General features: G+C 48.6%; 1 protein-coding gene across 3 annotated transcripts in view; it reads left to right on the top strand.

Annotated features, from left to right (window-relative positions):
• LOC110503149 (phosphatidylinositol 4,5-bisphosphate 3-kinase catalytic subunit beta isoform) overlaps positions 1-10,700 on the top strand; it is an 88,684-nt gene extending 77,984 nt beyond the window's left edge. Inside the window, exons 13-24 of one of the 3 annotated variants that reach the window (XM_036961154.2) lie at positions 1,614-1,802; positions 2,014-2,135; positions 2,346-2,489; positions 4,092-4,191; positions 5,918-6,114; positions 6,239-6,348; positions 6,689-6,767; positions 7,297-7,464; positions 7,684-7,807; positions 7,908-8,053; positions 8,178-8,310; positions 8,437-10,700. In XM_036961154.2, coding sequence (XP_036817049.1) covers positions 1,614-1,802; positions 2,014-2,135; positions 2,346-2,489; positions 4,092-4,191; positions 5,918-6,114; positions 6,239-6,348; positions 6,689-6,767; positions 7,297-7,464; positions 7,684-7,807; positions 7,908-8,053; positions 8,178-8,310; positions 8,437-8,574 — 1,650 coding nt within the window. In that variant the 3' untranslated portion in view covers positions 8,575-10,700. Of the gene's footprint in view, positions 1-1,613; positions 1,803-2,013; positions 2,136-2,345; positions 2,490-4,091; positions 4,192-4,599; positions 4,735-5,917; positions 6,115-6,238; positions 6,349-6,688; positions 6,768-7,296; positions 7,465-7,683; positions 7,808-7,907; positions 8,054-8,177; positions 8,311-8,436 lie in introns of those variants that run through there. The other 2 variants (XR_016491417.1, XM_090218836.1) reach the window with 2 other exon arrangements.
• Positions 10,701-11,839: the final 1,139 nt, after the last annotated feature.

Below are 11,839 nucleotides of genomic sequence, written 5' to 3' on the forward strand. Positions count from 1 at the left end.
GTTTTCAAATCAAATCAAATGTATTTATATAGCCCTTCGTACATCAGCTGATATCTCAGTGCTGTGCAGAAACCCAGCCTAAAACCCCAAACAGCAAGCAATGCAGGTGTAGAAGCACGGTGGCTTGGAAAAACTCCCTAGAAAGGCCAAAACCTAGGAAGAAACCTAGAGAGGAACCAGGCTACGAGGGGTGGCCAGTCCTCTTCTGGCTGTGCCGGGTGGAGATTGTGGCTGGCCAAGATGTTCAAATGTTCATAAATGACCAGCATGGTCAAATAATAATAGTCACAGTAGTTGTCGAGGGTGCAGCAAGTCAGCACCTCAGGAGTAAATGTCAGTTGGCTTTTCATAGCTGATCATTAAGAGTATCTCTACCACTCCTGCTGTCTCTAGAGAGTTGAAAACAGCAGGTCTGGGACAGGTAGCACGTCCGGTGAACAGGTCAGGATTCCATAGCCGCAGGCAGAACAGTTGAAACTGGAGCAGCAGCACGGCCAGGTGGACTGGGGACAGCAAGGAGTCATCAGGCCAGGTAGTCCTGAGGCATGATCCTAGGGCTCAGGTCCTCCTAGAGAATTAGAGAGAGCACACTTAAATTCACACAGGACACCGGATAAGACAGGAGAAGTACTCCAGATATAACAAACTGATCCTAGCCCCCCGACACACAAAGTACTGCAGCATAAATACTGGAGGCTGAGACAGGAGGGGTCAGGAGACACTGTGGCCCCATCCGATGATACCCCTGGACAGGGCCAAACAGGAAGGATATAACCCTACCCACTTTGCCAAAGCACAGCCCCCACACCACTAGAGGGATATCTTCAACCACCAATTTACCATCCTGAGACGAGGCCGAGTATAGCCCTAAAAGATCTCCGCCACTGCACAACCCAAGGGGGGGCGCCAACCCAGACAGGAAGATCACATCAATGACTCAACCCACTCAAGTGACGCACCCCTCCTAGGGACGGCATGAAAGAGCACCAGTAAGCCAGTGACTCAGCACTTGTAATGGGGTTAGAGGCAGAGAATCCCAGTGGAAAGAGGGGAACCGGCCAGGCAGAGACAGCAAGGGCGGTTCGTTGCTCCAGAGCCTTTCCGTTCACCTTCACACTCCTGGGCCAGACTACACTCAATCATAGGACCTACTGAAGAGATGAGGCTTCAGTAAAGACTTAAAGGTTGAGACCGAGTTTGCGTCTCTCACATGGGTAGGCAGACCATTCCATAAACATGGAGCTCTATAGGAGAAAGCCCTGCCTCCAGCTGTTTGCTTAGAAATTCTAGGGACAATTAGGAGGCCTGCGTCTTGTGACCGTAGCGTACTTACATAGCGTTCTTACGGTCTCAAGCTTCAAGCTCTTATTCTGTGTCGACTAACAATGTTTCATTGTTGATCCATAAAGCAATCAAACATGCATGCAAGTACAGATCTATTTGTATCTCTCTGATGGTGGATAGGATTACATGCAGTGTACTCTGATTCCAGATCTGTGGTTAATGGTGACTTCTACCTTTAGCACCCCTTGCTACTCCTCTGTACGTAATGTGATTTCTTACCTTGTGCTGCCACCTAGTGGTAACTTACCACCTCTGCTGTTTCTCCACAGGGCCGAGGCGGTAAGAAGTTCCACATTGAGCTGAAGGAGATCATGGAGAGGGACCCTCTGTCCCAGCTGTGTGAGAATGAGAAGGACCTCATCTGGACACTACGCTACGACTGCATGGAGAACTTCCCCCAGTCACTGCCCAAACTGCTGCTCTCCGTGAAGTGGAGCAAACATGAGGACATGGCCCAGGTACATACTGTGCCACATAAACCTGTCTTGTGTATTGATAGTGTTCTTTAACACACTCAATTTTTTCTCAAGGGCAATAAACTAGTGTGCCTTAATGGTCAGATCCTAAATGAACCCCTAGCCCATACCACTATGCCCCTCATCAGTCCCTTCAAAGATCTGCTGTACTCCTGTATTGGTTATTAATCATAGTGAATGATCTGTCTCTCAGCTCCAGGCCTTGCTGCAGATCTGGCCCAAGCTGAGTCCCAGGGACGCTCTGGAGCTGCTTGACTTTAACTATCCAGACCAGTACGTCAGAGAGTACGCTGTGGGCTGCCTGAGGGATATGAGGTAATCCACACGCTCACAGACACGCTCACACATAACTATTCCTAGTTCACTTACTGTTGTAATGTCTTATTCACTATCTCTTCCACTCCCGCTCTGGCTCTTCTCCCTCTCACCCCCTCTCCCTCACCCCCTCTTCTGCTCCTGCTCTCCCCCCTCTCCTCTCTCTTTTCCTCTCACCCCTTTTCCGCCCCCTGCTCTCCCCCCTCCCAGTGATGAGGAGTTGTCTCAGTACCTGCTCCAGCTGGTCCAGGTGTTACGTTATGAACCCTACTATGACTGTGCCCTCACCCGCTTCCTACTAAACAGAGCCCAGTGCAACCGCAACATAGGACACTTCCTCTTCTGGCATCTCAGGTGAGAGAGAGTGAGACGGTGTGTGTGTGTGTGTGTGTGTGTGTGTGTGTGTGTGTGTGTGTGTGTGTGTAATTATTATTTTTTTCACCTTTATTTAACCAGGTAGGCTAGTTGAGAACAAGTTCTCATTTACAACTGCGACCTGGCCAAGATAAAGCATAGCAGTGTGAACAGACAACACAGAGTTAAACATGGAGTAAACAATAAACAAGTCAATAACACAGTAGGAAAAAAAGTCTATATACATTGTGTGCAAAAGGCATGAGGAGGTAGACGAATAATTACAATTTAGCAGATTAACACTGGAGTGATAAATGATCAGAAGTGCAAAAGTGCAGAAAAGTAAATAAATAAAAACAGTATGGGGATGAGGTAGGTAAATTGGGTGGGCTATTTACCGACGGACTATGTACAGCTGCAGCGATCGGTTGCTCAGATAGCAGATGTTTAAAGTTGGTGAGGGAGATAAGTCTCCAACTTCAGCGATTTTTGCAATTCGTTCCAGTCACAGGTAGCAGAGAACTGGAAGGAAATGCGGCCAAATGAGGTGTTGGCTTTAGGGATGATCAGTGAGATACACCTGCTGGAGCGCGTGCTACGGGTGGGTGTTGTTATCGTGACCAGTGAGCTGAGATAAGGCAGAGCTTAACCTAGCATGGACTTGTAGATGACCTGGAGCCAGTGGGTCTGGCAACGAATATGTAGCGAAGGCCAGCCGACTAGAGCATACAGGTCGCAGTGGTGGGTGGTATAAGGTGCTTTAGTAACAAAACGGATGGCACTGTGATAAACTGCATCCAGTTTGCTGAGTGGAGTATTGGAAGCTATTTTGTAGATGACATCGCCGAAGTCGAGGATCGGTAGGAAAGTCAGTTTTACTAGGGTAAGTTTGGCGGCGTGAGTGAAGGAGGCTTAGGGTGCTTGTCTAAGGGTGTGTGTGTAAGGGTGTGTGTGTAAGGGTGTGTGTGTGTAAGGGTGTGTGTGTGTGTGTAAGGGTGTGTGTGTGTGTCAGGGTGCATGCGTGCGTGTGTCAGGGTGCGTGCGTGCGTGTGTCAGGGTGCGTGCGTGCGTGTGTCAGGGTGCGTGCGTGCGTGTGTCAGGGTGCGTGCGTGCGTGTGTCAGGGTGCGTGCGTGCGTCAGGGTGCGTGCGTGTGTCAGGGTGCGTGCGTGTGTCAGGGTGCGTGCGTGTGTCAGGGTGCGTGCGTGTGTCAGGGTGCGTGCGTGGGTGCGTGCGTGTGTCAGGGTGCGTGCGTGGGTGCGTGCGTGTGTCAGGGTGCGTGCGTGCGTGTGTCAGGGTGCGTGCGTGTGTCAGGGTGCGTGCGTGTGTCAGGGTGCGTGCGTGCGTGTGTCAGGGTGCGTGCGTGCGTGTGTCAGGGTGCGTGCGTGCGTGTGTCAGGGTGCGTGCGTGCGTGCGTGTGTCAGGGTGCGTGCGTGCGTGTGTCAGGGTTTGTGCGTGCGTGTGTCAGGGTGTGTGCGTGGGTGTAAAGATTTAAAATACATTTTCCTCTACACAGGCTGTTTGTTCCGTGAGGTTATGTGCATTAACCCACCCCAGGTATGACTGCCACTGTAACTGTAGGGTGACTGTGCTGCCCCCTGTAGGTCAGAGATGCACATGCCAGCCGTCGCTGTCCAGTTCTCTCTCATTCTGGAGGCTTACTGTCGCGGCAGCATCCCTCACATTGAGGTCCTGAAGAAACAGGTAAGGACCCCAACACGGGCGCGCTCACGCCCTGACCCCAACCTTAACCTGTGAATGAATCACTACAGTATATCTAATTCTGTCACCACCTCTAATTCTATAGTTTCCCTTTAGTTCAGAATGGGGTTATTTATAAAGAAGTCAGATGACAGCAGCCTGACTTCTGACCTCTACTGTATTAGCCCTGACATCCGCACTGCTGGCAGCTTCCTCCCACTTCCTGTTCACTGCTCTCCTTCCTGTTTTGGAATTAACTACCACACTGTGAGATGTTTCAGGAAGCCCATGCTGTCATGCGTAGCATCTGTGTCAGATTTGAAAGGCAATACAGCAGTGGTGTAATTTCATCATTATTACATTGTGTTTCTTCTATGATGTAACAACATTACACCCTCTCTCTCTCCATAGGTGGAGGCTCTGAGCAAGCTGAAGTCTGTGATGTAACAACATTACCCCCTCTCTCTCCATAGGTGGAGGCTCTGAGCAAGCTGAAGTCTGTGTTGTAACAACATTACGCCCTCTCTCTCCATAGGTGGAGGCTCTGAGCAAGCTGAAGTCTGTGTTGTAACAACATTACACCCTCTCTCTCTCTATAGGTGGAGGCTCTGAGCAAGCTGAAGTCTGTGTTGTAACAACATTACGCCCTCTCTCTCCATAGGTGGAGGCTCTGAGCAAGCTGAAGTCTGTGTTGTAACAACATTACGCCCCCTCTCTCCATAGGTGGAGGCTCTGAGCAAGCTGAAGTCTGTGTTGTAACAACATTACGCCCCCTCTCTCTCTCCATAGGTGGAGGCTCTGAGCAAGCTGAAGTCTGTGTTGTAACAACATTACGCCCCCTCTCTCTCTCCATAGGTGGAGGCTCTGAGCAAGCTGAAGTCTGTGTTGTAACAACATTACGCCCTCTCTCTCCATAGGTGGAGGCTCTGAGCAAGCTGAAGTCTGTGTTGTAACAACATTACGCCCTCTCTCTCCATAGGTGGAGGCTCTGAGCAAGCTGAAGTCTGTGTTGTAACAACATTACGCCCCCTCTCTCTCTCCATAGGTGGAGGCTCTGAGCAAGCTGAAGTCTGTGTTGTAACAACATTACGCCCTCTCTCTCCATAGGTGGAGGCTCTGAGCAAGCTGAAGTCTGTGTTGTAACAACATTACGCCCCCTCTCTCTCCATAGGTGGAGGCTCTGAGCAAGCTGAAGTCTGTGTTGTAACAACATTACGCCCTCTCTCTCCATAGGTGGAGGCTCTGAGCAAGCTGAAGTTTGTGTTGTAACAACATTACGCCCTCTCTCTCCATAGGTGGAGGCTCTGAGCAAGCTGAAGTCTGTGTTGTAACAACATTACGCCCTCTCTCTCCATAGGTGGAGGCTCTGAGCAAGCTGAAGTCTGTGTTGTAACAACATTACGCCCTCTCTCTCTATAGGTGGAGGCTCTGAGCAAGCTGAAGTCTGTGTTGTAACAACATTACGCCCCCTCTCTCCATAGGTGGAGGCTCTGAGCAAGCTGAAGTCTGTGTTGTAACAACATTGCGCCCTCTCTCTCCATAGGTGGAGGCTCTGAGCAAGCTGAAGTCTGTGTTGTAACAACATTACGCCCTCTCTCTCCATAGGTGGAGGCTCTGAGCAAGCTGAAGTCTGTGTTGTAACAACATTACGCCCTCTCTCTCTATAGGTGGAGGCTCTGAGCAAGCTGAAGTCTGTGTTGTAACAACATTACGCCCCCTCTCTCCATAGGTGGAGGCTCTGAGCAAGCTGAAGTCTGTAAATGAGCTGATCAAGCTGGGCACCATCAAGAACGCCCGCAGTAAGACCAAGGAGGCCATGCTCACCAAAGAGGCCATGATGACTTGTCTGAGACAGAGTGGCTACACAGAGACCCTCTCTGACCTGCACTCCCCTCTCAATCCCAGTGTCCTGCTCTCTGGAATCAAGTAAGGACCAGGGGGAGAGGGTTAGATGGGAGTGGAGAGGGGGATGTGGATGACTATGATTTGACTCTCTTGCTCTATTTTTTTGCTTTTTCTCCCGCATTCCTCCCTCTTTCATCCCTGCCAGTGTGGAGAAGTGTCGGTACATGGACTCTAAGATGAAGCCTCTGTGGATCGTCTACAACAACAAGCTGCTGGGGGGAGACACCCTGGGAATCATCTTCAAGAATGGAGACGGTACGAGGGGGTTGGATCTAACATTGACATGTTAGTCATTTAGCAGACGCTCTTATCCAGAGAGACTTGCATGAGCAATTAGGATTAAGTGCTTTGCTCAAGGACACATCAACCAATTTTTCACCTAGTCAGCTGCGGGATTCGAACTAGCGACCTTTCAGTTACTGGCCCAATGCCCTTAAGCGCTAGGCTACCATCCTCTAAGAGATGAAATGTAAGATCACTAAAGTTCAGGGGGAGAGAGCGAGGGAAGAATAGTGAGGTCAAGATGGAGGGATGTGTATTATGGAAGGTGGTTTGAAGCTGGAAGGATGAATGAAAGACTCCTCTCTCTTTCCAGACCTGAGACAAGACATGTTGACACTGCAGATCTTGAGGTTGATGGATCTGCTATGGAAGGAGGCCAATCTGGACCTTAGGTGTGTATATTAATATAAAAGGTGTGTGTCCTCAGTCAGACTCTGTCAGTAAGGCTTGTTTGTTCCTGTTCTCTGTAGGGAAGGGGAAGCTGTGTTGGGGGGGGGGGGGGACCCTTAATCACCCCCTGCTAGCCTGACCTCTAACCTCCCCACATCCATACCCCCTGCATCACACACCCACTACCCGCTTCTCATCCTAATCAAATCCACACACACTAGCGCTCGCTCTCATACTCTGACACACACACAGTCTACCACATCTGGAGCTGAACAGTGTGTGGGATTGTTTTGACAGTTGAGCTGGGGGGCAGGCTGTTAGGTTACAGGGACAAGGGCTCAGCGAGCAGAAGGAGCTCTGCAGACAGGGTCATAAAACCACTGTGATGTGTTATTTGGAGTGTGATCATGCGTACATTCTGGTCACATGCTGAGACCGATCCGGGGAAAAGGGAAACAACATGGAGATAATAATAGGGTGCATCTCAATGGTGTTGATGATGATTCATTGGAACAAAATGTGTCTGTGCAGAATTGTGCCTTACGGTTGCCTAGCGACTGGTGACCGATCCGGGCTGATCGAGGTGGTGTCGTCGGCGGATACCATCGCCAACATCCAGCTGACCAGTAGCAACGTTGCGGCCGCCGCAGCCTTCAACAAGGACGCACTGCTCAACTGGCTCAAAGAGAAGAACTCTGGGTAAAACCACACTTTCCCAAACGGGTTTGTTTGTTTCTTACACCAGGGCTCTTTCTCAATGTGACTTTCCAAAAGTTATGTGTATTACTGACCTATTTCATAGATATGTAACTGTATATAACAGGCAACATGTTAGTGAGCTGCTATGCTTTGGCGGTGCAAACCCAGTGAAAGCTCCCACTTGGCCAACACTTTATTTTGTGTTTGTGTACTATGCAGAGATGCTCTGGAGAAGGCGATCGAGGAGTTCACCCTGTCATGTGCAGGCTACTGCGTGGCCACCTACGTCCTGGGGATAGGTGACCGCCACAGTGACAACATCATGGTCCGCAGCACTGGACAGGTGGGTCGAGGTGCTCTCCTGTACGACAGGCTAAATCACAGAGGTTCATTTATGGACTCTTTTAATGGAATCAAGTTCTTACATTGTGTGTGTGTCTCAGCTCTTCCACATAGACTTTGGGCATATCCTGGGGAACTTCAAGTCCAAGTTTGGCATCAAGAGGGAACGCGTCCCCTTCATCCTGACCCATGACTTCATCCACGTCATCCAACAGGGAAAGACGGGCAACACTGAGAAGTTTGGCAGGTGAGCTTCTGTCCCCTTTCACTACTCAGGTGATCCAGGCCGGGAACACTATCTGTTGCCTAGCTTTTATCAATTATCTACTTGAGTAAATGTATAGTGAACTGAATGTGTGTGTTGTGCCTAGTTTCCGTAATTACTGTGAACAAGCCTACCTGATTCTGAGGCGGAATGGGAACCTCTTCATCACCCTGTTTGCCCTCATGCTGACTGCTGGACTGCCAGAGCTCACCTCGGTCAAGGATATACAGTACCTAAAAGTAATTCACACACACACACGCACGCAGTATATAGTTGGCCACGTCACATGGGCTACAGTTTACATGTGCTACAGAAGTAATCTGTTATGATAAGAGTAGTTAAGTCTCCTCCCTTCTCCCCTGTAGGACTCTCTGGCCCTGGGGAAGACCGACGACGAGGCACTGAAACAGTTCCGCCAGAAGTTTGACGAGGCGCTGAGAGAGAGCTGGACCACCAAAGTCAACTGGATGGCCCACAACGTGGTCAAGGACAACCGCTCCTAGAACAGACAGACATCCTGAAGCTGGAGGGTTAAAGGTCAGGGGTTAGGAGGGTCTGAGGTCTATCCAGGGCTGGGACAACCGTGATTGAGCGGGCTAAGGTGTTGCTAAGGGGCGAAGACCAGACAGGACTGGACTTGGGGCCTTAAAGAAGGGAACCTAGAAGACCATCTTAAACACACATGCTCTTACAGGCTTAAATCCCCCTCCCTTTGCCTTTCCTCTGGCTTTTGAAGCTGCTGTGTGCCTCCAGCCAGTCCAGCAGTCCCATTGTCTCTCCCTGATCTTGTGACATATTTGTGGGTAATGTGGTTGCGTGTTTTGCACTCGCTCAGTGAGAGTCAGAGCCCAACACCTGAGGAATAGTGTGGTTTCTCCGACCCCCCCCCCCCCCGTTGTAAATGGACTGCCCCCTTGGAGCCTGGACTAGACTGAACTAATGAGGAAGGGGACAGGGGTGGTTGTCAGTAGGACTTCTGATCTGCCTCGTGTTGGACTTAAAGGGAGAGGTTGGGGTTGATCACACCCACTCCAGGCCTTGCACCAGACAGTTTGATTGACAGCACACGTAGAGACTGGGTGTGTAAAGACTGAGGACCAAAGTGGCTCACCCGCGTGTCTTTAAATGACACCAAAACGTGCTCATGGCCAGAGGAAGTGGGTCTTATTGGACTTTTCCTCACGAGGCTCCAGTCCATCTTGAAAGTGTGCCTGAAAACTGGAACAGATTGTATCTTTTAGGTTTTTTTCATGTTTTTATTTTATTGCCATTTAAGATTTAATTCTATCTAAGATGTTTAAGATGTATATGTGCCAGACTACTAGAGACAGAGTTAGAGAGAGAGACCCTCTGATCCTGTGGTCTTGAGAAAGAGTCACTCATGACCAAATTCTCTGGACGCCTCCTCCCGACAGCTAAAGAAAAGTTTATGTGCAGGTTTTTCAACTTTACGCACTCCTCTGTCCCCTCCTAGTAGCTAGCTAGTTATTTCCCTCGCTGTAACCTTAACAGAACTGCGGGAAAGCAGTGCTCAGCAAGCTGGGGCAAAGAACACTGATTTGGCGTGCATGCTGTGCGCTCCACACTGAATACACCATCCCGGTGACATCCAGATGGTTACCAATATTATAATATTTCTCATGAAGGCTGCTATCCTACTTGGAATAAAACAAACTCTAGGGAAAGATTTGGCTGAGTTAACATTCGCCGATTTGATTTGGTGGTTTAGCTCTAGGGAAGAGGCATCCATGTGGGTGGGGCGGTTCAATTTGGTCACGCAGCTTCTGTCTTTGAGAAAAGGGGTGAATTGGACCATCAAACACTGGCACCATTTTGAAGAAAGGACGGAGGGAGAGAGAGAGCTTAAAATGTTTCTAACACTTTATTTTGTGTTCCTGCTTGGGAATGTGGATGTAACATTCCTGTGTTCCTGTATTTTATCAAATCATGGTGTTTGTTGGGTAAACAGAACAGACACAAAGGGTGCGTCATCACCACACTACCCCATAGAGGTATTATCACTACCCCATAGAGATTCTGTCTTAGACAGACTTGCCTAAGGATGCCAGAACTAGTCTTTCAAAGCACAAAACTGCTTACATGATAACCACAATGAAAGAACTCACTAAGAAATAACCGAAGCATGTAACTAAAATGCCTTTTAGGACCAAAACAAAAGTGAACTTTGTCGTTTTAGGTTTGTTTTTACTGTGTTTTTAATAATCTGTTCAAAAATCGAATGTTTGTGTGAAAAATGTCTTTTTTTTTACATCAGCTGAAATGGGTGGAGTTTTGGACCTGTGGGAGGGGTTTGCCAGCAGAAGGTGTAACACTGCGATTCAAAGCTACTTCCTGGGTTTGTCATGAGGGGCTCTTCCAGTATCCGTGTTTTGATTTTGTGCAATATCCGTATAGGAGTCTACATGTATATTATGTAAATGAACCCTTGGGCTCTAATGCCTGAGGCTATAATGGTTGTCACTGTGGGTTCATGTGTATTGCTGCTGTGTTTCTCACCGCTAGCCTTCTTAAGTCTCTCAGACACTGAATATTGTCAAATGTACAGGCTTTTATGGTTTTCCAGTTTTTTGTTTTCATATGAGTTTTATTAAAGTTATTTTCCATCTAACGGCATTTTTCTTTTGTAATACGTTTGTTTGTTTGTTTGTGTTTGTTTGTGTGTTTGTGTGTGTGCGACTGCGTGTGTGCCCCTTCAATCACTGGAGTGCCAGCGAGTCTGTGCATAAGATGTGCACTGCCAATTTGTTACGCAAATATACCACAAGGACGAGCACCGATTTGATCCCTGTGGCTATGGCACTGTGATGAATGCAGATTGATTCCAGGCCCAGAGAGCCTGCATTCTTTCCACTGTGGTTGTGTGAGTGAAGGAGGGAGAGCACAGTGGGGCTCTGCTGGAGGGGACCAACATGCCTCTCTACTGATGTCATACATGGTGAAGTAGCCAATAACCCTTATTGCCAGGTTATGGATCCTGAATAGAACTTGTGGGTCAGCAGCTACCTGGATTCCATCTGGAGATGGCAGGTCACAGTGCTATGTAGCTGATAATACCTGCAAATGCCATGATTGATAGGTTGTTGTTTCTCTGCGAAAGGTGTCAGGAGGTTGCCGAGATACCCACTATGAGCTGTCACGTTGAACACAAGCTTGTTTTATCGGGTCAGAAGTGATAACTGAAGGGGGAAATGAAGTGATATAATTACATACAGCTTGTTCCAAGTCAGCAACACTCATTGACTCAACATGTGCTGTCATCTTTGACTGCAATGGTTAATTATGGAGCATTTATGGAATAATTACCATTGTATCATTTCCCCAGCACTCTAGCTTGGGTAATAGTTGTTTACTTCAAGAACTCTGAATTAAAAAGGGGATGGGTGGGTGGATAGCCCCTCCCTCCCCTATTCCATTTTCTTCCTACACAATTGTGTTTGTCCCCTATTCTCTGTCTGCAGTTGAAATAACTAGTATTTTATATTGCTCTGTTTCCAGTGGCACTGATGATGGAGGCCCACTCGCTCTGTTTGAATCTCCCTCCGGTACCATATTCACCTCATAACACAGCTGTAGGTCACTCTTGACGTCAGAGGGCCTGTCTATCTTTCTCCTATGTATCCAAACCTTGGTCAAAGTTGACAATCAGGTGAATGACTGTCGTTGGAGCAGACCGTGTTGACCTCCGTGAATACCAAACAGGTCATTGACGGCCTTAAACCCGGACATTAGTGAATGTAACAAGCCAGA

The sequence above is a fragment of the Oncorhynchus mykiss genome, chromosome 24, assembly GCF_057628025.1.
Source record: "Oncorhynchus mykiss isolate SJ-2025 chromosome 24, ASM5762802v1, whole genome shotgun sequence".
Taxonomy (NCBI): Eukaryota; Metazoa; Chordata; class Actinopteri; order Salmoniformes; family Salmonidae; genus Oncorhynchus; species Oncorhynchus mykiss.